General features: G+C 37.8%; 2 protein-coding genes across 9 annotated transcripts in view; one reads left to right on the top strand and one right to left on the bottom strand.

The window, feature by feature from the left end:
- Positions 1 to 14,604, top strand: part of LOC131936114 (phospholipid-transporting ATPase ID) — a 55,286-nt gene extending 40,682 nt beyond the window's left edge. For all 7 annotated transcript variants that reach the window (XM_059293002.1, XM_059293003.1, XM_059293007.1 and 4 more), the window contains 19 exons: positions 3,609 to 3,743; positions 3,821 to 3,891; positions 4,313 to 4,395; positions 4,522 to 4,769; positions 5,082 to 5,293; positions 5,673 to 5,835; positions 5,992 to 6,081; positions 6,253 to 6,418; positions 6,766 to 6,845; positions 7,054 to 7,155; positions 7,756 to 7,875; positions 8,002 to 8,099; positions 8,670 to 8,848; positions 9,072 to 9,358; positions 9,574 to 9,757; positions 9,901 to 10,124; positions 10,352 to 10,435; positions 10,636 to 10,881; positions 11,088 to 14,604. In XM_059293002.1, the coding sequence (XP_059148985.1) occupies positions 3,609 to 3,743; positions 3,821 to 3,891; positions 4,313 to 4,395; positions 4,522 to 4,769; positions 5,082 to 5,293; positions 5,673 to 5,835; positions 5,992 to 6,081; positions 6,253 to 6,418; positions 6,766 to 6,845; positions 7,054 to 7,155; positions 7,756 to 7,875; positions 8,002 to 8,099; positions 8,670 to 8,848; positions 9,072 to 9,358; positions 9,574 to 9,757; positions 9,901 to 10,124; positions 10,352 to 10,435; positions 10,636 to 10,881; positions 11,088 to 11,684 (3,369 nt within the window). In that variant the 3' untranslated portion in view covers positions 11,685 to 14,604. The remainder of the gene's footprint in view (positions 1 to 3,608; positions 3,744 to 3,820; positions 3,892 to 4,312; positions 4,396 to 4,521; positions 4,770 to 5,081; positions 5,294 to 5,672; positions 5,836 to 5,991; positions 6,082 to 6,252; positions 6,419 to 6,765; positions 6,846 to 7,053; positions 7,156 to 7,755; positions 7,876 to 8,001; positions 8,100 to 8,669; positions 8,849 to 9,071; positions 9,359 to 9,573; positions 9,758 to 9,900; positions 10,125 to 10,351; positions 10,436 to 10,635; positions 10,882 to 11,087) is intronic.
- A 67-nt stretch (positions 14,605 to 14,671) lies between these two features.
- Positions 14,672 to 25,020, bottom strand: LOC131936116 (pyroglutamyl-peptidase 1). 2 transcript variants are annotated; one of them, XR_009386013.1, is made up of 5 exons: positions 24,797 to 25,020; positions 24,072 to 24,241; positions 23,100 to 23,335; positions 15,205 to 17,609; positions 14,672 to 14,796 (listed from the first exon to the last, which is right to left on the bottom strand). XR_009386013.1 is itself a non-coding variant. In XM_059293014.1 (4 exons), exons 1-4 carry the CDS (start codon positions 24,831 to 24,833, stop codon positions 17,450 to 17,452), a joined length of 603 nt encoding a protein of 200 aa, XP_059148997.1. In that variant the 5' UTR covers positions 24,834 to 25,020; the 3' UTR covers positions 15,201 to 17,449. The 2 variants fall into 2 exon arrangements, 1 of the variants encoding a protein (XP_059148997.1); XM_059293014.1 differs by lacking the exon at positions 14,672 to 14,796 and having other exon boundaries at positions 15,201 to 17,609.
- Positions 25,021 to 26,200: the final 1,180 nt, after the last annotated feature.

Below are 26,200 nucleotides of genomic sequence, written 5' to 3' on the forward strand. Positions count from 1 at the left end.
TGAGACCATAGAGACAAGATTGGGTAAATCCAGAGCTTGTTCAGTGTTAGCTTATTGCTGTAGTCGTACTGTAATTTTACACATTTAATACTTTCTCTCAACTATTGTTCATGAGTGTTATAGAATAAATTTGAACGACTGTTTTTTGTGTACTCTCTTAATCTAATAAAAGATTTCTCTGTCTGCATGGCTATTTGAAGCATGCTGAAAACTTTGTATATTGATCTAACAAACTGTAACACACCTTCTTATGAAAACCTTTCTAACAAGCTGTAACACACCTTCTAATGAAAACCTTTCTAACAAGCTGTAACACACCTTCTAATGAAAACCTTTCTAACAAGCTGTAACACACCTAGTGAAACCTTGTATATCTAACAAGCTGTAACACACCTTCTCGTGAAACCTTGTGTATCTAACAAACTGTAACATACATTATAGTAAAAACCTTGTATATCTAACAAGCTGTAACACACCTTCTCGTGAAACCTTGTGTATCTAACAAACTGTAACACACATTATAGTAAAAACCTTGTATATCTAACAAGCTGTAACACACCTAGTGAAACCTTGTATATCTAACAAGCTGTAACACACCTAGTGAAACCTTGTATATCTAACAAACTGTAACACACCTTCTAGTGAAACCTTGTATATCTAACAAGCTGTAACACACCTTCTACAAGCCTCTAGTGTGCCTCACATTTAGCCTGTGAAGACACCTGTGACTAACAATCTTCCACCACTCCTCTATATTGTGGTGTTGATGGCATGCTGTCTGTAGATGTACTCTCTTTAACTGTACTCTCTTATCAAAGGTTTATTGTGAAATAAAGGTCATTTTCAAGCTTTGTATCCGTGCATGTTTCATGTATTCAGTTAGAATTAAATTTCATTAGAAAGAATACTTATTTAATTAACAGCATTTTAAATGCTAACTTAATTAAAACTTTTAAAAAAATGAAACCATAATATTATATAATGGGGCATGCAACACCTGTTATTTAACATTTGTGTAGGCCCTTCCTGTTAGATGAAGGTGTAAACTCATTAAGTCTTCTTTTACCAAGGCTTGCAATAACAGCATAGGTATCTCTCTATTATATCCTACTGAGGCATACAATAACAGCATAGGTATCTTTCTATGCTATCATACTGAGGCTTACAATAACAACATAGGTATCTTTCTATTCTATCATACTGAGGCTTACAATAACAACATAGGTATCTTTCTATTCTTTCCTACTGAGGCTTGCTACAACATATGTATCTCTGTTATTTGTCTCTGAGTTACAATAACATCTGGAATTGATAAACATCTGCTATGAGTGGAACACAAGAACATTGAAACTTTTGTTTAAAAAATTCGTTGTATAATTTGAACTATGCCAATGTAGAAAGTGATTTCCTTAGTTAGTCTTGCATTTGTTAGCATGCATGATTAAAATCATCAAGTAGCTAGTTCTCTTGATATAGTTGGCAGTTTTATATTTCTGTTATACCATTCTAGAAACAAGTTAACTTGAACAATTGAAAGTATTCTGTAAATTCATCCCTATAACAAATTCATGACTAACAGCATCTGCCTATATAATAGAGATGAGGGTACAAGGTTATTTAAACTACCACCTGTATACAATCCAGTTATTTTATGCTCAGTTCTCTACATAGTATACAATTGTTGAGTAGACACCAACACACTCAACACAACCACCAGTGTATTCATCTAGAGCGATGAGTAAGTTCATTTAAAGGTTAAAACATCATATTCTTAAATACTCATGGAGATTTTAAAACTGTTCTCCTTGTGAAGTGTTAAAGTAAGTTTCTGGCATAGCTTAGGTCTGGGCTACAATAGATTCTGTGGGAGGTGTCTGGGCTACAACAGATTCTGTGGGAGGTGTCTGGGCTACAACAGATTCTGTGGGAGGTGTCTGGGCTACAATAGATTCTGTGGGAGGTGTCTGGGCTACAACAGATTCTGTGGGAGGTGTCTGGGCTACAACAGATTCTGTGGGAGTTGTTTGGGCTACAACAGATTCTGTGGGAGGTGTCTGGGCTACAACAGATTCTGTGGGAGGTGTCTGGGCTACAACAGATTCTGTGGGAGGTGTCTGGGCTACAACAGATTCTGTGGGAGGTGTCTGGGCTACAACAGATTCTGTGGGAGGTGTCTGGGCTACAACAGATTCTGTGGGAGGTGTCTATGGGCTACAACAGATTCTGTAGGAGGTGTCTGGGCTACAACAGATTCTGTGGGAGGTGTCTGGGCTACAACAGATTCTGTGGGAGGTGTCTGGGCTACAACAGATTCTGTGGGAGGTGTCTGGGCTACAACAGATTCTGTGGGAGGTGTCTGGGCTACAACAGATTCTGTGGGAGGTGTCTGGGCTACAACAGATTCTGTGGGAGGTGTCTGGGCTACAACAGATTCTGTGGGAGGTGTCTGGGCTACAACAGATTCTGTGGGAGGTGTCTGGGCTACAACAGATTCTGTGGGAGGTGTCTGGGCTACAACAGATTCTGTGGGAGGTGTCTGGGCTACAACAGATTCTGTGGGAGGTGTCTGGGCTACAACAGATTCTGTGGGAGGTGTCTGGGCTACAACAGATTCTGTGGGAGGTGTCTGGGCTACAACAGATTCTGTGGGAGGTGTCTGGGCTACAACAGATTCTGTGGGAGGTGTCTGGGCTACAACAGATTCTGTGGGAGGTGTCTGGGCTACAACAGATTCTGTGGGAGGTGTCTGGGCTACAACAGATTCTGTGGGAGGTGTCTGGGCTACAACAGATTCTGTGGGAGCTGTGTCTATCAGCTGACTAACATCAGCAACTGACAAACATGAACCCATTAACCTTTGTGTCAGTGACTAATGTTTCACTCACACAAAATAAACATGCACCAATTAACCTTCTCAGCTATCACTAACCTACAGCTTAAAGCTACCTGATTTTGTGACCTTCCCCCCTGCTTTTGGTGTTTGGCTTGCTGTTTTTTTTATACTTTTATTTTTGTACTATTTGACTTCACCAAGCATGCACTTATATTGTTATGTATTGAAAATCTGAATTTTTCTTTTTATATAAGGTTAAATAAAAAATATATATTACATTTTTTTCTAACAAAAATAAACTAGTTTATTACTTAACTATGAAGTTATTCTAGTTAGGTTCCATTAGTAACATTTGTAATAAAAACATAGTGATGAAGCAGCCTCTTGATTTAACTATTTTATTTGGTCATTCATAAAGTAGTGTAGGCTGTAAACAGTGCTTCTCAAGTAATCTTATAACATGTAACATTATCTCAATTTAACACTTATCTTTACTAACCAACAGGGGCCATCCATAAAAGTCATCATACTTTTTATTTGACCATTTCTGAAAAAGTAAAAAATAAATGCCAAAATTCAGTTTCACATTTTAAACAGCAGCCTTTTAAAGTATAAAGTCACACTTTCATTTATGGATGACCCCCATAAGCTGTCCATTAAAATACCCATGCAGTACTAGGTGAATGTATAAAATAAAATATTATAAAAATATTCCTGTGATTAAACTATCAGCTGTAGGAGCTGTTCTATTGAGTTTATTTTCTCTGTGTTAAAGCAACGCCACAGAAGTGACGACCAAGTTAACAACAGGAGATCTTATGTGTTGCGAGACAAAAAAATTGTAGAGGAACGCTGGCATAAAGTGGTGGTTGGAGATATTATACTGCTTAAAAACAATGACTACATTGCTGTAAGTAGAGGTGCCGATAGTGTGTAGTGTAAAAGAGCTGTTGTGTTCAGGTGATTTCATGTCATTTTCTTTTTTAGGCTGACCTTTTGCTTCTGTCAACTAGTGAACCCCACAGTTTGTGCTACATTGAAACTGCTGAGTTGGATGGGTCAGTAAATTCAACTATTTTATTCTGATATTTACGTTGGTACTTGTCATATGGGATTACATAGAGAAGATGAACTAGAGTTAATCTGTTTTATTTTATCATGGCTTAAGAATGGAAGGTGTACTCATCACTATGCCCTACCACATATACTTCTCCTAACATGAGTCAGCTACCCATAAGAGCTAGACTTAGAGGCACACTAAAGGCTCATGTCAGAGATCTAATCTTGAGACTTATGTGTTAGCAGTCGTGCTGCACCACCCAATCACACCGTCCCATGACTAGATCTGTAGCTCTGAGACATAGTTCTGATATTATGTTATTGTATATGTAGTTCTAACATATAAACTAATCACTGCTATATGTATTAAAGTTGTGACACCCACATTGTTACCCTGACAAGTTGTTCTTTGCCTAACAGGGAGACCAACCTTAAAGTCCGCCAAGCTTTAGAGGACACATCAGAGCTGGGAGATAACTTGACCAAACTTGCTGAATTTAATGGTTGGTATCACAAGGCTTAATACGTTCTCCATTTATTTTAGACACATGGATTTGTTTTTATTTTTTTGTTAATTTTTTGTGATCTCCCCATTTTAAAACCTGATGTTCCAACCTATTTAATTTCAGCTGAAATAGTTAGTGAACCCCCCAACAATAGGTTAAGCAAGTTTGAGGGAAAAATGATCTGGAACAGCAAAACTTACTCCCTGGACAATGAGAAGATCCTGCTGAGGGGGTGTGTCCTGAGGAACACCCAGTGGTGCTACGGCATTGTTGTGTTTGCAGGCAGGGACACCAAGCTGATGATGAACAGCGGCAAGTCAACCTTTAAACGCACCAACATTGACCGCCTCATGAACATTCTCATCATTGGCGTGAGTTGATAGTTTTTGTTACATTACACTGCTGATGGTTTTATCTCCATTTCCTTGCTACAAAGTTGCTATACAAACACCAAATCTGTGGTGTATTAATTATACAAATATGGTCAGTCATTGTTGTTTATTGGGAGTACATTTGTAACTTCCTGTTTTGATGAAGGAAATTCAATAAGATTTTACCTCTTGTCCATTTTGTACAATTAAGATACTTGCTGTATGAATGAACTACCCCATGGCTATTTTTGCCCCCAGATCCCCTTGTTTTGCTGTATGAATGAACTACCCCGTGGCTATTTTTGTCCTCAGATTTTCTTGTTTCTTGTGGTGATGTGCCTGATCTGTACAATAGCTTGCATCATCTGGGAGGTGATGACTGGGACCTACTTTCAAGCTTACCTCCCATGGGAGCCTTTTGTGACTAAAGATGTAGCCGCTGGAGCTGTAACAATTGCCGTCCTTGTGTTTCTTTCATACATCATCATCTTAAACACTGTAGTGCCTATATCTCTATATGTCAGGTGAGAACTTAATCAGCTTATCCTATAGCTTGTGTACACTGAGATATCTATTTTAAACTCCTTTGTATGTTATTGTATTGAAAGCAGGACAAATATTTACCATTTCCTCTTTCTACCAGTGGCAATCTTTGACAGAGTGGCCACAATGCAGCAACAATCATCTTAAAATTAGTATTAGATAAGGAATTATAAAATGTATTTACTGTGTATTCCATTTTTACCAACCTCCAACTTACAAGAACCAAATATTCCTTGACACCTCATGATTTGTAGCCACTGTTGCCAGCTTAAGTTATATAAACACATTAGCTGTGGTTTTACTTTAATCTGCTGCTGCTGTAACCAACAAAATTGTTTTTAATATTTTTTCCCCCATCAGTGTTGAAATAATTCGTCTTGCACATAGTTTGTGGATTAACTGGGATGTAAAAATGTACTATGATAAAAAAGATACGCCTGCTAAAGCAAGGACCACAACTCTAAATGAAGAATTAGGTCAAATAGAGTACATTTTTTCTGATAAAACGGGAACTTTAACACAGGTATGTTTTATTGATTTCTTACAATCTTTTTCTACTCTAACAGTGTTTTGCGTTCTTTCTTTTTGTGTAAATGAAACATCTTAATAAAATAAAAATTTAATTACTTAATTAATTGACCATCTGTTACTGAAATAGAAAATGTTTTTTTTTTGACAGAATATAATGACATTCAACAAATGTTCAATAAATGGCAAGTCTTATGGTGATCCAGTTGATATGGAAGGAAATGCAATAGAAATTACAGAGGTACATTTTTTTTCTCACTTTCTCTGACACCAAACACTCTTGTGCTCATGTTGTGACCTTGATATTACAAGAGTAGGTTTTGCCATTGAAGATCGAGTTTTCACTTTAGGAAATCAGTATATTATAATTGTGACTTTTCCCCCCCACTATTCACTCTTGTAATGTTAACAGAGAACACCTAGGGTGGATTTGTCCTGGAACCCTTATGCAGAAAAAGGTTTTGACTTTTACGACTCAGCCTTGGTGGACGAGGTACACAACAACAATGAGATGGTCAACATGTTTTTTACCCTGCTGGCTCTGTGTCACACTGTCATGCCAGAGGTCAAGAGTGATGGTAAGTTAACTCTGTCTGCCTCAATGGCTCTGTGCCACACTGTCATGCCAGAGGTCAAGAGTGATGGTAAGTTAACTCTGTCTGCCTCAACTTCTCATCTGCCATGTGGTTTTGGGATCATCTTTTTTTTCTGCTGGCTTTGTAGGTTTCACTTCAGTTGATGTTTTTGTGTAATCCATAGTGAAAGATAATTTTTAAAATAGTTCTTTAAAAAAAAGCTTGCTTGCTTTATTTTAATAGAACTAGCTTACACTTACATTCTTCAACATAAAGTTAACAGAAATAAGTCTGTAAAAAATGTAAAAGTGTAGAGCACATCAAGTATTTCTGTATTGTTTTGTCCTCAGGTTCACTAGAGTACCAGGCCCAGTCTCCAGATGAAGGGGCCTTGGTGTCTGCTGCCAGAAACTTTGGCTTTGTCTTTAAGGTAGTCTCATTGTTTTTCTTTGTTTTTTTTTTTTACATTCATAGTTTTTTTTTTACATTAATTGTTTTTTGTCTTTATTGTCAGTGTTTGTCATAGGTTATTTTTGAGTCTTTATTTTCACTTTTTTGTCTAAATTGTCATAATAATTTGTCTTCAAAGTACCATATTTCTGTCAATAATCAGCTTTGGTTCTATGATCTAATTTTAGTCAAGAACTCCAAGTACCATTACCATAGAGGTACAAGGGGAAGAAGAGACGTATGAACTTCTTAACATCCTAGATTTTAACAATGTCAGGAAAAGAATGTCTGTAAGTAATCATTAGATGACATGTGTGACATCTTTAATAACTTAGTTTCCTCCTTTTAAATCCACTGTTGCATTATTTAAATTCAATATTGCTTTGACATTTTTTTTTTGTTGTCTGTTATTTTTAATTTGGTTATTTTAATTTCTATATAGTTATATTTGCTACTACCTTTTGTTGTCTCTTACAATTGAAGTTTGTTTTGTAGCGTGTCAATTTTTGTTTGCTGTTTGATAAGGCTTGTGATGTTTACAGGTGATAGTGAGAAAAGGTGGCAAGATTCAGCTGTTGAGTAAAGGTGCTGACACCATCATGTTTTTGTAGTGTGTCACTTTTTGTTTGCTGTTTGATAAGACATGTGATGTTTACAGGTGATAGTGAGAAAAGGTGGCAAGATTCAGCTGTTGAGTAAAGGTGCTGACACCATCATGTTTTTGTAGTGTGTCACTTTTTGTTTGCTGTTTGATAAGACATGTGATGTCTACAGGTGATAGTGAGGAAAGGTGGCAAGATTCAGCTGTTGAGTAAAGGTGCTGACACCATCATGTTTTTGTAGCGTGTCAATTTTTGTTTGGTGTTTGATAAGACATGTGATGTCTACAGGTGATAGTGAGGAAAGGTGGCAAGATTCAGCTGTTGAGTAAAGGTGCTGACACCATCATGTTTGAACTGCTGGATAGGAAGTGTGACGAGCTGAAGGAATTCACAACTCATCACCTCAACGTAAGCCACGTCATACTTCAGCCTGACATTCTATATGCAGGAACTTTTACAATTGTTCTCAGTTTAAACATAGGCAAGAATTTGTACAATTATGATCAATTTAAAAGCGCAATTTTTTTTTCTCAGGACTTTGCACAAACGGGTCTTCGCACATTAGTTTTGGCATCCAAAACTATAGATGAAAAATACTACAACACCTGGAGTCAGCGACATCATGAAGCAAGGTAAGACAATGGCAATTACTCACTCAATACAGCAACTGAATTTATACAGGATTTATATATCCATATTTTAGTGGGCTATTGTTTTTGTCATGTATATCAGTAATATAATATATAATGAGGGGTCGGCGTGGTCGAGTCGGTAAAGCTCATGGTTGCTAAACCGAAAAGTCTCAAGTTCGAACCCTCGGGCAGATGAGGCTCGTTAGCTGGGGACAGCCACTCTTCTAGGAGAGACAGCTCCAAAATTAAACAACTGCTGCCTTGTAGTTTGTTCTTGGTTGGACAAAGGCTATGGAAGCAAATCCAAAAAGAAAAGCAGGCTGAAATCGGAGTCAATGGCCTCAATGGCGCATAACCAGTTGACACGTAACGCTTAATTTGTGTTGGAGGTGTGGTCGAGTCAGCAAAAAAGCTCATGGTTTAAATTCGAACAAAGTCTCGAGTTCAAACGCACTGGCAGATAAATCTCGATCCCCTTCAACACTAATAATTAAGAACGAAGAAGAAGTAATATAATGTAGAATTGAGTACTGCATATTTGTTCTGTAAAATAAATTTCTTGTTGTTTAGCACAACAATGGATGATCGAGATGGCAAGCTTGATGCTGTGTATGAAGAAATTGAGAAGGATATGATTCTTCTTGGTGCCACCGCTATTGAAGACAAGCTGCAAGATGGCGTCCCAGAGACCATTGCCAACCTGGCATTGGCTGGGATCAAAATTTGGGTTCTGACTGGGGATAAACAAGGTAGCTCACTCTGATTAGTCATGTCTATTTTTAACCTCATCACATTACAATCATAGACCTTTGATGGTTATATTTTTTTAAATACAAAATATTTTTCAGCACAAAAAACTTTTTTTACATTCTTTACATAATGTATGAATTACATGAAAGTTAAGATGAATGAACCCTTTGCATAATGTATGAATTACATGAATATTTAAGATGATTATTTGAATTGCAACAGAAACTGCCATTAACATTGGTTACTCATGTCGGCTGTTAACTGATGAGATGGAGGAGCCGTTTATCATTGATGGTGAGACTCATGATGAGGTGGAGTCTCAGATGAAGAAAGCCCTGGAGGAAATTGATGCAGCAAAGAACAGCAAGAGGCGGACTGGGGTGGATGTGTCATTCCGCAATGGATCGGCCAAAGTTACCAACCCACACGATGCTGCGGAGAACGGTAACGTGGCTGCAGCAGAGGATGAGTATGGGGACTTCGCACTAGTCATCAATGGCCACAGTTTGGTATGTCCTGAAATTCTCTTGTTTTCCATGATTCATTTGTATTAGAGAATAATTATATTCCTATGATTTTTTAACTGAATGAAAATTGTTTTGCTGAATTAACTAAAGTAAACATTTTTTCCTAATATAACCTTATTGGTGATTTTTTTAAATTTGAAAATAAATGGATGATTATAATGCCAAACTGATAATTTTTTAATTCCCTTGTGAAACAGGCCCAAGCATTGAAACCAGAGCTTGAGAAGACCTTGCTAAACCTGGGCTGCATGTGTAAAGCAGTCATCTGCTGTAGGGTGACGCCACTCCAGAAAGCTTTAGTGGTGGATCTAGTCAAACGTCATAAAAAGTCTATCACACTTTCTATAGGAGATGGGGCTAATGATGTTAGCATGATTAAAAGTAGGAAGTCCATTTCAGCTTTTTTCATTTCCAAACTTAAAATATGCAGTTTACAATCTTAGTCTACCTTGATTTTTATTATTAGAAAATACCAGTTTATTTTCTGAGTTCCACTCACTAGAATAATGTTGTAATGATTTCAGTGGCTCACATTGGTATAGGCATCAGTGGCCAAGAAGGCATGCAAGCTGTGTTGGCCAGTGACTACTCAATAGCACAGTTCAGGTACCTTGAGCGTCTGCTGCTGGTCCATGGACGATGGTCATACTTGAGAATGTGCAAGTTCTTAAAATATTTCTTCTACAAGAACTTTGCATTTACGCTCTGCCACTTCTGGTTTGCTTTCTTCTGTGGCTTCTCTGCTCAGGTAGGCTTGTAGTGATTTATTTTCTCTTGTGTGGAATTGAAAGATGGATGCTGTGTTCATTTTAAAATTTTACTGAAAAAATTTGGCTGCTATTGTTAAGTTAAAGCGTGGAAGGATCTGAAAATGAAATTACTAATGATCAATCTTCTAACTAGAACTTAAGTTTGAAAGTGGATGTATGTGTAAACTTTGTTGCCTCCTTATGGCCAACGTATGCTTATTTTCAGACCTTGTTTGACCCCTACTTCATCTCATTGTATAATGTGTTCTACACCTCCCTACCTGTCCTGGTGCTGGGTGTGTTTGATCAGGTAATTGTGGAATCTTCTCATTGATTAGGCTTGGCTAGAGTCAAAAGTAACATTTAATTCAGTGGTTTCTGAAATACACTGGTGGCATTTTATCTAATTTATAAAGAAAAATTGAAAAGTAATTTTAGACAATGAAATGGTTACTGAAATAAGCAATGATATTCTGTACGTCTTAACACACATGTTCCACCATGTTTCAGGATGTGGATGAAAGTTTTTGTCTACGCTATCCCAAGCTGTATGAGCCAGGCATGAAAAATGCTTTGTTCAACAAGAAGATTTTCTTCTGGAGTGTGGCGGAGGGGGTTATATCCTCTTTAGTCCTCTTCTTTATCCCGTACGGCACCTTCCTGATGGGTGTGGACTACGAGGGTCAGGATGTGACTGACACCCAGGCTCTGGGTACAGTGGTGGCAGCGGGTCTGGTTGTTACTGTCAATCTCAGGGTGAGTTGCTCTAATACATCTTTTTAAGTTCATAGCATACACAGACATTTAGCAGTAGCCACTCATTTCAAATTAATGTACTATATACAATAGTTTTATAGCAACAATATTTTATTAATTGATGTATTGTATCTTAGAAATAGTTCAGCCAACTTTCAGTTTAAAAAGAAAGCAAGATTGTTAACCTGTTGCTGCTCTCTCCTCAGTGTGCTCTAGACACGAGCTACTGGACCGGCTTCAACCACTTTGTCATATGGGGCAGCATCATCTACTACTTCTGTTTCCATCTGGCTTTCTACTCGGATGCCATTCGCTACAAGTACTCTGGCGTGGCCCTGAAAGTGTTTGGCTTGTCCAACTTCTGGTTCTGCCTGCTGATCACCAGCACCCTGCTCATCCTGCCCATGGTGGCCTACAGGTTCTACACAACCAACGTCACGCCCACCTTGTCAGACAGAGTCAGGCTGAGACAGAGGATGAAGAAATCCAAGTCCAAACTTGGGAGAGACTTCCGTATTCACCGCCAGTCTACCATTCGCAGAAGTGCCAGGTCGATGCGCTCAGGCTATGCCTTTGCTCACCAAGCTGGTTTTGGAGAATTGATCACCAGTGGCATCAATATGAAAGACCGAGCGAAAGAAAGACACTCCAACTCTGCCGTAATATTGACCAAAATAATACGAGGTCAAGGGGATAGTCAACAATCCTTAAATGGGCAGTCACAACCCAAACAGACAACTGCAGCATCCAGATCCCCCTCCCACGGAGGGGATGACAATGTTGTATTTATTGAAAGGTTGTGAACATCTCTTCAGGTTCCTTGTGATAAAAGTGCAAATATTCTACTCTCTAGTTGTTGCTGCTCCTGTGGTGTTCTGATCAAAGGAGAATTGTGGAATCTATTTTCTTGTTGTTTTAATAGCCATTTGTTGTATAACTTGTTACATGTAAAGAAATATTTATTGATGCTACTTTATAATTACCCAACCATTCAAGACATTTGTGTATCCATCTTCTTATATTTGTTGATTAACTGCAATCTTCAATTGAATGCCTTTTGCATCCAAGTCATGAGAACGTCTTTCCTACATTATGGTGTTAATTTTTTGTGCATCCAATTATCAAAGTGTCTTGAATTGTAAACTCTTTTCCTCACAGATTTCTTCTTAATATTTCTTCTGATGCATATGTGTGTTAACTGTTATTGATAACAGTCTTGTCATTGTTTTTCCCAACCCCCTTTTCTCCCGATGTGCTAGGCATTTACATTTTTTACATATCACACTTTAGATGAAAATAAATATTTAAAATAATTCTTTCTAACCATACAAATGATGGTGTTAATAGTTTACCCTTTACCAAAATCTAAAATGAATATTTTAAATAATTTCTAACCATACAAATGATGGTGTTAATAGTTTGCCCTTGACCAAAATCTAAAATAAATATTTTAAATAATTTCTAACCATATAAATGATGGTGTTAATAGTTTGCCCTTGACCAAAATCTCGTGGAAATTGTTTTAGCCCATCAGTAAATATAATCTTGTTGTAATACCAACTTGTTGAATGCTATCACAAGCGGTAGCATTACTGTGTTCATTGTTTTAAATATAACAATGCATAGGCATAATTTATACAATTATTTGCATAATTTAACCATTGTTTTGTTGCTTTTGTAAAAACAAACTTGTTGACAGAACTTTCTCCATCTGACTTGGATTCGGATGGTTTTTGACATATCTAGCTTATCAAATCTTTAATACCACTACCCCCACCCCACGTATCTAAACACAAGGTTTTCTAAGACTACTGAAACAATAGTTGTTTAAACATTTGATTGCTACAGTAATTACAAAGATTGTACATAAACTTTATCTGCTTAAAAAAACTAGCACCCGTTGTGTAAAGACTGTTTCAAGATGTTTTTGTGCAGTCTGTGGTGAACACTGCTTGAATGGTTTATCTTGTGTGTTGGCAGCATTTAACTCCATAATAATTGATAATAATCTTGATGTGATAGCTTTAAAACATTTGATTATTCACATTTTATTCTGCAAGAACCATTTGGTTGATATACTTTACACAAATGTTCTTCAACAAGATCTATTTTACAGTTAAATTAAAAAATGATTTACAGTGTTGCAGTGCACCACCATTTATTTTTCTCATGTTTAGTTTACATACAGGTTTCCTATTTTGTTTTTAACACTACGAAAGATAATAAAATACTATAAGCCACCTTAGAAAAATCATTATTGAACTGCTTTAGTTTTTATTATTATTATTCCTGTTTTTAAGTTGCGTTTTTTATACAGAAGATATAAACTAGGCTAATGGTTTGAGGGCAGCACAGTTGTTTGAAATGTTATCTATGCTCATTTAGTACAAGCCAAAACCACTCAAACTGACTTTAGTCAAATGTTTAGACCTTGGAGAAGACACTATAAAACTACTTCCACTCTTAGAAGTGAAATTTTTAAAAAAATCTTTATTATATTTGTCATTACAAAAAGGTTTTATCACTAAATTTAGAGCTGCTTATAAATATGTGTATCAGTATAAAAAAAAACATTATTTACCCCATGTCAAGCTTGTATGTAGTATAATGTAGCACTGAGCATTTAGGGCTGTTGGAAAATGTAGGTGCTAGACAAACAACAGTTACATTGTTTTGTAAGAACAACCATTTGGACCACTTTTTTTTGTTCCTATTTGAATTGGTTTATCTTGTCTAATGTACCAGCAATTCTTGTTGAGTTTGGTGGGAACAAAAGGACACAAACTGCTGTAACTCTTGTATACTATATCCATGACATTGATTCATTGTTCCCCTTGCTTTTAATATGCAAATTAAAATCATCAGTCAACATCATGGCTTTATCAAGTAATACAGTCTTGGATCTTTGAAGAGTCTGTCTTCTACACAGAAGAGGTCAGACATCTTGTTATAAGACTGTATTACTTCTAAACTAGTCAGTCCATGTCATCTATTTTTGTATACACATCTGGTAAAGGCCTTTGTCTGCAATATAAGATCCAAGTGACTGGTTCTGCTTCTGTTATTAGTGTACCTAGCACACAGCATGCTCTACAAGTTAGACCTAATTAATTCAGTCTTATAAGACATTTTTTTTCAAAAACATTGCCTCTGTTATCAGTCAGTAGGATAAACATTGTGTATAGTTCACTCATTTAGCAACACATGTAAGCTAAATTTTATTTAATAGAAATTTTTTTTTTCTCCCATATATCTGCAATGTATTTATTTTTCTAAGAACAAATATCTGGCCTTGTATTGTAAGTAAAGCTATAACATATTAGAGTATTTATTTGTAAATAATGTTGCTGTAATGTCAGACTCTGGTATATGATGTGTTTTCAGGGACACGTGTTAAGGTCGGTCAAGCTAAAGAAATACGTCACTCACTCAACATTTGTAAATACGCATTTATTTTGAGTAATAAGCTTCTAGCAATACAATATCATAATAAAGGCTTACTCTGAATACAGTTTAAAATTAAATATAAATGCTCATAAGATTCTGATTACAAATGTAAATAAAATAAAATTCCAAGTAAGGTTATGTCATCAATTAAACCTTATAAAAAAACTAAATTTAAAAAGCATATTTTCTAAATTTATTTTAAAATGTATTTATATATTTATATATATATTCATGAAGCTAACATTGTTCTTTTTTTTTTAAATTAAATCTTTGCATTTCCTGGAATCATAGGTTGCATTCACTCTTTGAAAAAAATAGAGGCATTTTTATTTTTGAAAATAAAACTATTACAATGTATTTGAGTTCCTTGTTAATTTTCTGTTTTTCTCTTAAATGTGAATCACTTTCAATTGAGTCAATTGAATGGTACCAATAGTTGTTACAAAGCTAAAGTGTGGTACTGCAGACCTCTTCTTCTTCTTCTTCGTTCTTAATTATTAGTGTTGAAGGGGATCGAGATTTATCTGCCAGTGGGTTTGAACTCGAGACTTTGTTCGAATTTATCAACAATGAACTTTTTGCCGACTCGACCACGCCTCCAACACAATTAAGCGTTACGTGTCAACTGGTTATGCGCCATTGAGGCCATTGACTCCGATTTCAGCCTGCTTTTCGTTTTGGATTTGCTTCCATAGCCTTTGTCCAACCAAGAACAAACTACAAGGCAGTAGTTGTTTAATTTTGGAGTTGTCTCTCCTAGAAGAGTGGCTGTCCCCAGCTAACGAGCCTCATCTGCCCGAGGGTTCGAACTCGAGACTTTTCGGTTTAGCAACCATGAGCTTTACCGACTCGACCACGCCGACCCACACTGCAGACCTATTGACTGGGATATCTACATTTTGCTACAAGTTGTCAGAGATAGAAAACCTAGGACTACAAGTTTCCAAACAGCTTAAATTGCACCACTTTAAACATTTAATTTTTCTCAACTTCAAACGCTATTCAAGTACACAAAACCCACAGACTTGTTTAGGAATTTTTTTTATTAAAAACAATCAGAAAATAAAATTTTACCATTGAACAGCACATTAAATTTTTAATCAGAAAAATATACTTTTACATCTTTAAATTCTAGATATACCTATATATTGTATCTTAAAATAGTAACAATAAGAAAAAATTGGTCTCACATTTCATGTTTGAATATTGCTTTTTATCTTTTTTTTTAATCTCAAAGAATTACATAAATACAATTTGAAATTGTTGGGTAAATAAATTTATAATTGTATGTTAAAGGAAGGTACATGAAATGCAGTGTAACACTTTGATTAGATTATGCTACACTTTGATTAGATTATGCTACAATTCCATTACATGTTAAAAGATCGCAGCTTACAATGTAATTTTTGTATATGCTATGTTTTTTGTAAAGATTTGCTAGGGGGATCAATAACTGATAAGTCCATCCTAATATTCCAACTTTTAAAAAGTAGATTTGCTTAACTATTGCTGGACACTATTATAACTGCAAATTCTGCCTCTAACATAAATACATCATTTTTCAGAAGGTAGAAAGCTGAAACAAAATGAAACAGGACCTTTCTTTCTATTTGTGAAAGCTCTGTTGGTCTGGGGCAAACTGATATCAACAGTAATGATAGGAGTCGTTTCATGTGTAAACACATCGGGACATGTAAAAATAGTAAATATAATTTCATATGGTAAAAACAAATGGAAATTTCCAATGTAAGTTTTTAAGATAATTATTGCATCAAAAGGAGAGAGAAAAATAAGAATCATTAATCCCTAAATGACATCTTCAATTCTTGATAAATAATATCAGACTACTCTTCTGGTTAAAAATTTAAAAAATAGTCCCTGAATAATACAATAATTAAAAACAAATTGAAATATGCATTTTCATAAATAAAAGTGTAATATTAAACTCCCTTAAGGATAATATCTGAAATTATTTTGTTGTTCATTATTATTTAATGATTAAAATAACTGAAATACAACTAAATTAATATTATGCCAGTGTTATTAAGCTTTCTATTATGAACTACAAAAAAAAGTACAATGATCAGTAGAAAAATTGATTACACAAAGGCATTAATTTCACAGAGATAACAACTAAATATTTTTACCATGGCCAACAGAAGTGTAGGAGTATTTTGGAGAGTATTTTACCTGTACCTTAAAAACTTGACATTTAACAGCTTTAATCGTATAACTATTGAACAATTCTGGTTTTTCAAATAGCAAGCTGTAATTTCTGTGATTACAATTTGAAGAAAACCAGACTTTTGCAAACATTTCAACCTTTGTGAGACACGTTGTATTTTAGTTTTCCCTACTTGGTTTAATATCTTTTTAGATGAACTAAAAATTAATAGGAATGGAAGACTAAACTGCTGAAAATTTCTGACAGTTGAAACCATAGCTTGTCTCAATATTAATGATGACAAGAGCTTATGTGTTCTTAGAGATAACAAGCCAAACACTTGACCTCATGATGAAGATTGTTTCAAAGACTGTTAAGATATGGATTATTTATATTTGTTTTTTGATACATGTAGATTTTTAAATTATAAAACACAGCCATTAAATTAAAGAAAAAAAAAACACCAAAAATGATGCTGATTATGAAATACTGAATGCATCATCATTATCTGCTTAACATTTTTAAAGCATGTAGATAAACATTTAAAAAATACACATAGCAACATCACATTACAGCAGCCAGTGACACTTAGCTCAACAATAAAGAGTTACAAAAATATCCAAATCTGGTTTTAACTCGGCAACAAAATCCAGTGGATGTCCAAGGGGACTGGACTGGTGGGTTACATAAACACACAACATCAGCATAATGAAGCATACCCTGCAGCTTTTGTCTCACAATATGTATTTTTAAAATCATAATCTGCTATGTTCACTTAGAAAACAAAATGGATTTTAAAACAATACCTAAAAAAAAAAACTTTAAAAATTATGATAATAATCTGCCAAAAAAAACCCAGAGGTGATAGATAAGCTTCAACAAGGTTTTACATATTCAACGGTATCAAAATTTTAAAAAATATTTGGTTGCAAAATAAGAAAAATGTGAACATGAATGTTATAAGCATAACTGTTTCAGCATGGAACATATAGCAACCTTCAACCCTTCAGCTAACTCTCGAGCAGTGTAGGGGGCATCCAAAGGAGGGACATGTATGAAAGCTGTGCAGTTTTTATTGATATGCAATGATTGATAGTAGGTGAAATCACAAAGATACCTGTAAAAAAAACAAGTGGAAAGTTTAAAGGTTTTGTGTAGAAAGAAACATGATTGTTAAGAGCAGTGAATCAGAGTACTTGGAGTGTTAACATATATGCTAGCATATGCCGTAGTCAAACCAGGCAGATCACTTTTTATTGAGATTATAGAATAAGAGGGGTGGCTACAATCTACAATCCTTATCTTAGAGTTGTCAAAGTTATGTTTTTACTTGTGTTTGATTCTAATCTCTGCTTGTTTGTAGTGTGTTGTGTATGAGTACACATGTTCATATAGAGAGGGATTTCAATCTTATGTGATGTCGCCGTTGAACTGTAGTTGTGCTAGATTGTTTGTTGTTATAAGCGTGATGTATTCAAATTCAGGGTGTATTCCTCACAGTAACTTTAGAGCATTTAACAACCCTTTAGGTTGAACTTTGACCTTACCTGCCAGGATCCTGTGACACCACAGAGCAAACTTTCAGGCTAGACTGAGTTGAACTTTGACCTTACCTGCCAGGATCCTGTGACACCACAGAGCAAACTTTCATGCTAGACAGAGTTGAACTTTGACCTTACCTGCCAGGATCCTGTGACACCACAGAGCAAACTTTCAGGCTAGACTGAGTTGAACTTTGACCTTACCTGCCAGGATCCTGTGACACCACAGAGCAAACTTTCAGGCTAGACTGAGTTGAACTTTGACCTTACCTGCCAGGATCCTGTGACACCACAGAGCAAACTTTCAGGCTAGACTGAGTTGAACTTTGACCTTACCTGCCAGGATCCTGTGACACCACAGAGCAAACTTTCAGGCTAGACTGAGTTGAACTTTGACCTTACCTGCCAGGATCCTGTGACACCACAGAGCAAACTTTCAGGCTAGACTGAGTTGAACTTTCACCTTACCTGCCAGGATCCTGTGACACCACAGAGCAAACTTTCAGGCTAGACTGAGTTGAACTTTGACCTTACCTGCCAGGATCCTGTGACACCACAGAGCAAACTTTCAGGCTAGACTGAGTTGAACTTTGACCTTACCTGCCAGGATCCTGTGACACCACAGAGCAAACTTTCAGGCTGGACTGGTTGAGTTGAACTTTGACCTTACCTGCCAGGATCCTGTGACACCACAGAGCAAACTTTCAGGCTAGACTGAGTTGAACTTTGACCTTACCTGCCAGGATCCTGTGACACCACAGAGCAAACTTTCAGGCTAGACTGAGTTGAACTTTGACCTTACCTGCCAGGATCCTGTGACACCACAGAGCAAACTTTCAGGCTGGACTGGTTGAGTTGAACTTTGACCTTACCTGCCAGGATCCTGTGACACCACAGAGCAAACTTTCAGGCTAGACTGAGTTGAACTTTGACCTTACCTGCCAGGATCCTGTGACACCACAGAGCAAACTTTCAGGCTAGACTGAGTTGAACTTTGACCTTACCTGCCAGGATCCTGTGACACCACAGAGCAAACTTTCAGGCTAGACTGAGTTGAACTTTGACCTTACCTGCCAGGATCCTGTGACACCACAGAGCAAACTTTCAGACTAGACTGAGTTGAACTTTGACCTTACCTGCCAGGATCCTGTGACACCACAGAGCAAACTTTCAGGCTGGACTGAGTTGAACTTTGACCTTACCTGCCAGGATCCTGTGACACCACAGAGCAAACTTTCAGGCTAGACTGAGTTGAACTTTGACCTTACCTGCCAGGATCCTGTGACACCACAGAGCAAACTTTCAGGCTGGACTGGTTGAGTTGAACTTTGACCTTACCTGCCAGGATCCTGTGACACCACAGAGCAAACTTTCAGGCTAGACTGAGTTGAACTTTGACCTTACCTGCCAGGATCCTGTGACACCACAGAGCAAACTTTCAGGCTGGACTGGTTGAGTTGAACTTTGACCTTACCTGCCAGGATCCTGTGACACCACAGAGCAAACTTTCAGGCTAGACTGAGTTGAACTTTGACCTTACCTGCCAGGATCCTGTGACACCACAGAGCAAACTTTCAGGCTAGACTGAGTTGAACTTTGACCTTACCTGCCAGGATCCTGTGACACCACAGAGCAAACTTTCAGGCTGGACTGGTTGAGTTGAACTTTGACCTTACCTGCCAGGATCCTGTGACACCACAGAGCAAACTTTCGGGCTAGACTGAGTTGAACTTTGACCTTACCTGCCAGGATCCTGTGACACCACAGAGCAAACTTTCAGGCTAGACTGAGTTGAACTTTGACCTTACCTGCCAGGATCCTGTGACACCACAGAGCAAACTTTCAGGCTAGACTGAGTTGAACTTTGACCTTACCTGCCAGGATCCTGTGACACCACAGAGCAAACTTTCAGGCTAGACTGAGTTGAACTTTGACCTTACCTGCCAGGATCCTGTGACACCACAGAGCAAACTTTCAGACTAGACTGAGTTGAACTTTGACCTTACCTGCCAGGATTCTGTGACACCACAGAGCAAACTTTCAGGCTAGACTGAGTTGAACTTTGACCTTACCTGCCAGGATCCTGTGACACCACAGAGCAAACTTTCAGGCTAGACTGAGTTGAACTTTGACCTTACCTGCCAGGATCCTGTGACACCACAGAGCAAACTTTCAGGCTAGACTGAGTTGAACTTTGACCTTACCTGCCAGGATCCTGTGACACCACAGAGCAAACTTTCAGGCTAGACTGAGTTGAACTTTGACCTTACCTGCCAGGATCCTGTGACACCACAGAGCAAACTTTCAGGCTAGACTGAGTTGAACTTTGACCTTACCTGCCAGGATCCTGTGACACCACAGAGCAAACTTTCAGGCTGGACTGGTTGAGTTGAACTTTGACCTTACCTGCCAGGATCCTGTGACACCACAGAGCAAACTTTTAGGCTAGACTGAGTTGAACTTTGACCTTACCTGCCAGGATCCTGTGACACCACAGAGCAAACTTTCAGGCTAGACTGAGTTGAACTTTGACCTTACCTGCCAGGATCCTGTGACACCACAGAGCAAACTTTCAGGCTGGACTGGTTGAGTTGAACTTTGACCTTACCTGCCAGGATCCTGTGACACCACAGAGCAAACTTTCAGGCTAGACTGAGTTGAACTTTGACCTTACCTGCCAGGATCCTGTGACACCACAGAGCAAACTTTCAGGCTAGACTGAGTTGAACTTTGACCTTACCTGCCAGGATCCTGTGACACCACAGAGCAAACTTTCAGGCTAGACTGAGTTGAACTTTGACCTTACCTGCCAGGATCCTGTGACACCACAGAGCAAACTTTCAGGCTAGACTGAGTTGAACTTTGACCTTACCTGCCAGGATCCTGTGACACCACAGAGCAAACTTTCAGGCTAGACTGAGTTGAACTTTGACCTTACCTGCCAGGATCCTGTGACACCACAGAGCAAACTTTCAGACTAGACTGAGTTGAACTTTGACCTTACCTGCCAGGATCCTGTGACACCACAGAGCAAACTTTCAGGCTGGACTGAGTTGAACTTTGACCTTACCTGCCAGGATCCTGTGACACCACAGAGCAAACTTTCAGGCTAGACTGAGTTGAACTTTGACCTTACCTGCCAGGATCCTGTGACACCACAGAGCAAACTTTCAGGCTGGACTGGTTGAGTTGAACTTTGACCTTACCTGCCAGGATCCTGTGACACCACAGAGCAAACTTTCAGGCTAGACTGAGTTGAACTTTGACCTTACCTGCCAGGATCCTGTGACACCACAGAGCAAACTTTCAGGCTAGACTGAGTTGAACTTTGACCTTACCTGCCAGGATCCTGTGACACCACAGAGCAAACTTTCAGGCTAGACTGAGTTGAACTTTGACCTTACCTGCCAGGATCCTGTGACACCACAGAGCAAACTTTCAGGCTAGACTGAGTTGAACTTTGACCTTACCTGCCAGGATCCTGTGACACCACAGAGCAAACTTTCAGGCTAGACTGAGTTGAACTTTGACCTTACCTGCCAGGATCCTGTGACACCACAGAGCAAACTTTCAGACTAGACTGAGTTGAACTTTGACCTTACCTGCCAGGATCCTGTGACACCACAGAGCAAACTTTCAGGCTGGACTGAGTTGAACTTTGACCTTACCTGCCAGGATCCTGTGACACCACAGAGCAAACTTTCAGGCTAGACTGAGTTGAACTTTGACCTTACCTGCCAGGATCCTGTGACACCACAGAGCAAACTTTCAGGCTGGACTGGTTGAGTTGAACTTTGACCTTACCTGCCAGGATCCTGTGACACCACAGAGCAAACTTTCAGGCTAGACTGAGTTGAACTTTGACCTTACCTGCCAGGATCCTGTGACACCACAGAGCAAACTTTCAGGCTAGACTGAGTTGAACTTTGACCTTACCTGCCAGGATCCTGTGACACCACAGAGCAAACTTTCAGGCTGGACTGGTTGAGTTGAACTTTGACCTTACCTGCCAGGATCCTGTGACACCACAGAGCAAACTTTCAGGCTAGACTGAGTTGAACTTTGACCTTACCTGCCAGGATCCTGTGACACCACAGAGCAAACTTTCAGGCTAGACTGAGTTGAACTTTGACCTTACCTGCCAGGATCCTGTGACACCACAGAGCAAACTTTCAGGCTAGACTGAGTTGAACTTTGACCTTACCTGCCAGGATTCTGTGACACCACAGAGCAAACTTTCAGGCTAGACTGAGTTGAACTTTGACCTTACCTGCCAGGATCCTGTGACACCACAGAGCAAACTTTCAGGCTAGACTGAGTTGAACTTTGACCTTACCTGCCAGGATCCTGTGACACCACAGAGCAAACTTTCAGGCTAGACTGAGTTGAACTTTGACCTTACCTGCCAGGATCCTGTGACACCACAGAGCAAACTTTCAGGCTAGACTGAGTTGAACTTTGACCTTACCTGCCAGGATCCTGTGACACCACAGAGCAAACTTTCAGGCTAGACTGAGTTGAACTTTGACCTTACCTGCCAGGATCCTGTGACACCACAGAGCAAACTTTCAGGCTAGACTGAGTTGAACTTTGACCTTACCTGCCAGGATCCTGTGACACCACAGAGCAAACTTTCAGGCTGGACTGGTTGAGTTGAACTTTGACCTTACCTGCCAGGATCCTGTGACACCACAGAGCAAACTTTCAGGCTAGACTGAGTTGAACTTTGACCTTACCTGCCAGGATCCTGTGACACCACAGAGCAAACTTTCAGGCTAGACTGAGTTGAACTTTGACCTTACCTGCCAGGATCCTGTGACACCACAGAGCAAACTTTCAGGCTAGACTGAGTTGAACTTTGACCTTACCTGCCAGGATCCTGTGACACCACAGAGCAAACTTTCAGGCTAGACTGAGTTGAACTTTGACCTTACCTGCCAGGATCCTGTGACACCACAGAGCAAACTTTCAGGCTAGACTGAGTTGAACTTTGACCTTACCTGCCAGGATCCTGTGACACCACAGAGCAAACTTTCAGGCTAGACTGAGTTGAACTTTGACCTTACCTGCCAGGATCCTGTGACACCACAGAGCAAACTTTCAGGCTGGAGTGGTTGACCTCCTCACACACCAGGGACATGTTGATACCAGAGACAATGATGTCCTCACAGCTTCCGTCCACACACATGTTAGAAGGAGGGACCTGTCCATGCACATCATCCCTTGAATAACCATCATTATGAGCTCGCTGTTCAAGGGTCAGTTCATTAGCCACACTAGATACACCTACATGGACCATCAACTGGTGATAAATAAGTTTTGATCTTTGAAATCACAAATCAATTTTTAAAAAGGTGATAAAGAATAGAATATCTCTATTCAAGGCTGCGGCATCAGATATAAAATTAAAGTTCAAACTTTTTTTTTTGCCAGACACCTATACTGGCTATTGTTTTAGTTTACCTACTATTTTGCAATGTTTAACTGTATTCTTATTTTTTACAGGTTTTGTTATGATTTCCTCTATTATTATTTACTGCATTTAAAGAAATATGCTATTCATGTTGATTATTTTGTACTTATTTTATATAAATTGTGTCATGATGACTTAAAAAATGTTCATTTACTACTATTCTATATATTTAAATTTTGTTTGCTATCTATTGTAGAATTCATCATTTCACAAATGTTATGCCATATCCTTTAAAAAAAAATAACGTCTATACATTCTGACTGACTTGATACACCTACAAAAAAACTTAAACTCTGACACCCGACCTCAGTGAAGATTTTGTTAATATAATTTTAAATAAAAAAAAGTAAACGTCCTTTGAGAAAATGTCCTTACATTAAATTTTGTTTTAATAGTGTTTAAGTTCAGTTGGGTATATCTAGTATTAAACCAAACAAAAGGATATTGCTGATGGAAAAGTACCTTTTGTTTTTAGGTTTGTTTTATCATTCCAAATACAAACCAGTGTGACCAACTTCCTATCAAGCCTGTAAATGTGCTTTTAGTAACAGTGCATGCAACATACCACAGGTTTATATTTCTCCCACAATTCTGGAATTATATTTTGCACTTTAGTGTACACCACAGGGATTTCTTGGATTACAAGTTCAACATCATCGCCAAGACCTAAGTTGTACAGCTCTTGAACAGAGACCCAACTTGCATTTACTTTGTGACCTTTGAAAGGGCCAAAACCTTGAGAGAAAAAAGTGCAATATTAACAGGTGCTTTGTAGCAGCAATGATGACTATACCTTTTTTTTTACAAATAGAATAAACAGGAAGTCTTAGCTAAGTAGTTAGTAAGAAGTTAGGCAACTAAAAAACTAATTAAATAAGTACTAGTAGGCTTAACAGGTCCTAAATGAAAGGGGCATTGTAAAGCATCAAGCACAACTTTAAAAAAAAAAATCAGTTTTATATTTACAGCTATTAAACTTGTTTAGAGCTTAGCTACTATATTAGTATTAGTATATGTAGATCTAGATTTTTTTTGTTTTGAGTTAAGCCTTGGCTATCAATAGTTTTGCTAAGTCAGGCTAATAAATAAGGATCTGCTCAGGCAAAGTGTCAAATAGCCAGTTGATTAGCTATAACATAGACCTAGTGGCTGGTCTAAAGTTAAGGAGGTCTAAAACAGTCTATTAGTCTAAGTCTAAGCTAAGCCCAAAAAAAAAATCTTTTTACTTTTACTTTATTAAATTATTAAAACACTTTTGTGACTTTTTACTTTTATTTACGGTAGTTTTACCTGTGACTACAACACATTTTTTTGAAGAGGAAGGCATTGTTTTCTATAGAAATATTAAAGGCATATATTAATTGAATTATTTGTTATAGATCTTAGGTCTATATATAACAAAAACAATAGTTTTGATTAGCTTCAAATCAAAACAACTGTAGAACTAAATCCTTGAGTCATAAACAGCTGATTTTTATTGTAGTTTGTCGTAGTGTTGCTGTACTCTAAAACAGGTAAATTTGCCAGAATAAAATAAAAAATACTGCCAAACTATTTTCTGACCAAACCAATTTTATTGAAACATTTTTAAAATCCAAAACAAGTTGAACATAGACTTAAATTATTAGTGGCAAATACAAACTGCATTTTAGATTTGAAAAAAAAAAGAAATTAAAAATTAAATCTTGTTACGCCAAGGTTTAGCAAAGAAAGCCACCAAAATTAAAAAAAAATTGTATGCGAGGTAGAGGCTGCAAGTTTATACGATATAGTAAAATCATTGCAAAATTAATACAAATCATCCCATTTTCTAATAACAAAATATATGGGGGAAAAACGGTGAAAGACTTCAAAAATTTCGGGACATGTCACATTCTGCTCAATCAGTCAGTGGCGTATGGAGGTTTTCGGGGAAGGTGAGCACAAAAAGGATTCAGCTTTCTCGATACATATATATTAAAAAATCCTGTATATATTTTCGGGGGGGGGGGGGGGGGGTGGTAAAAGTATATATTTTCAATTGAAATTCCATTTTATTCGTGGTGGTGGGAGGGGGGGGGGGGGCGGTAGACTTTCTTGGGGGGGGGGGGGGGCTTGAGCCTCTCCGGAGGGATGACTGGAAGTAACTCTGGACAGATCGGTAGAAAACAGAGTGCACAAAAGGGACAGTTGTCTCTTTTTTAGGCCATAAAAGATGCAAGTAATCGTGCTGCACACGTATTTTGATCAATTCCTATTACAATTTATTTAAACTGTTTTCTAAAACGCGAAATAACAGTAAATAACATGGCTTTTTTATAATGCGAAAAAGTGACGTCACAACATCTGAACTCCCCCTCATCACACACCGTCACAAAATTACGGACCCCCCTCCCCCCTACGAGTGTGACGTCATTTATGGACGACCCCCCCCCCCCCCCCCCCCCCCCCCCCCTAAGGTAGCTGTGACAGTCACATTTCTAAAACATTATTGTGTATTTAAATTATGAATATTAAACTTTATAAATAAAATGTATAAAATAAAAATTAAAATAATTTAACTTTCTAATATTATTATTTTCTTTCCTTTTTATGGGTCTAGTTAATTAATTACAATAATTGTTTTGATTGTTTCAGCTAAAATTAATGCCGAAACATTTTTATAACTCCAACAAATATTTAGATATTTATTTCTACAGACAAAAGAGCATTTTG

Source organism: Physella acuta, unplaced genomic scaffold (genome assembly GCF_028476545.2).
Source record: "Physella acuta isolate Inbredline_101_S28 unplaced genomic scaffold, ASM2847654v3 ptg000168l, whole genome shotgun sequence".
Taxonomy (NCBI): Eukaryota; Metazoa; Mollusca; class Gastropoda; family Physidae; genus Physella; species Physella acuta.

Bases quoted from the DNA above. Each gene is read 5' to 3' on its own strand.
- LOC131936116 (XM_059293014.1), bottom strand. From the start codon at position 24,833: ATGCCTTCCTCTTCAAAAAAATGTGTTGTAGTCACAG. The intron at 23,336-24,071 runs GTATGTTGCATG...ATTTATCACCAG, and splicing joins GGGAGAAATATAAACCTGTG to TTGATGGTCCATGTAGGTGT. The intron at 17,610-23,099 runs GTAAGGTCAAAG...TTTTTTTTACAG, and splicing joins GTGTCACAGGATCCTGGCAG to GTATCTTTGTGATTTCACCT.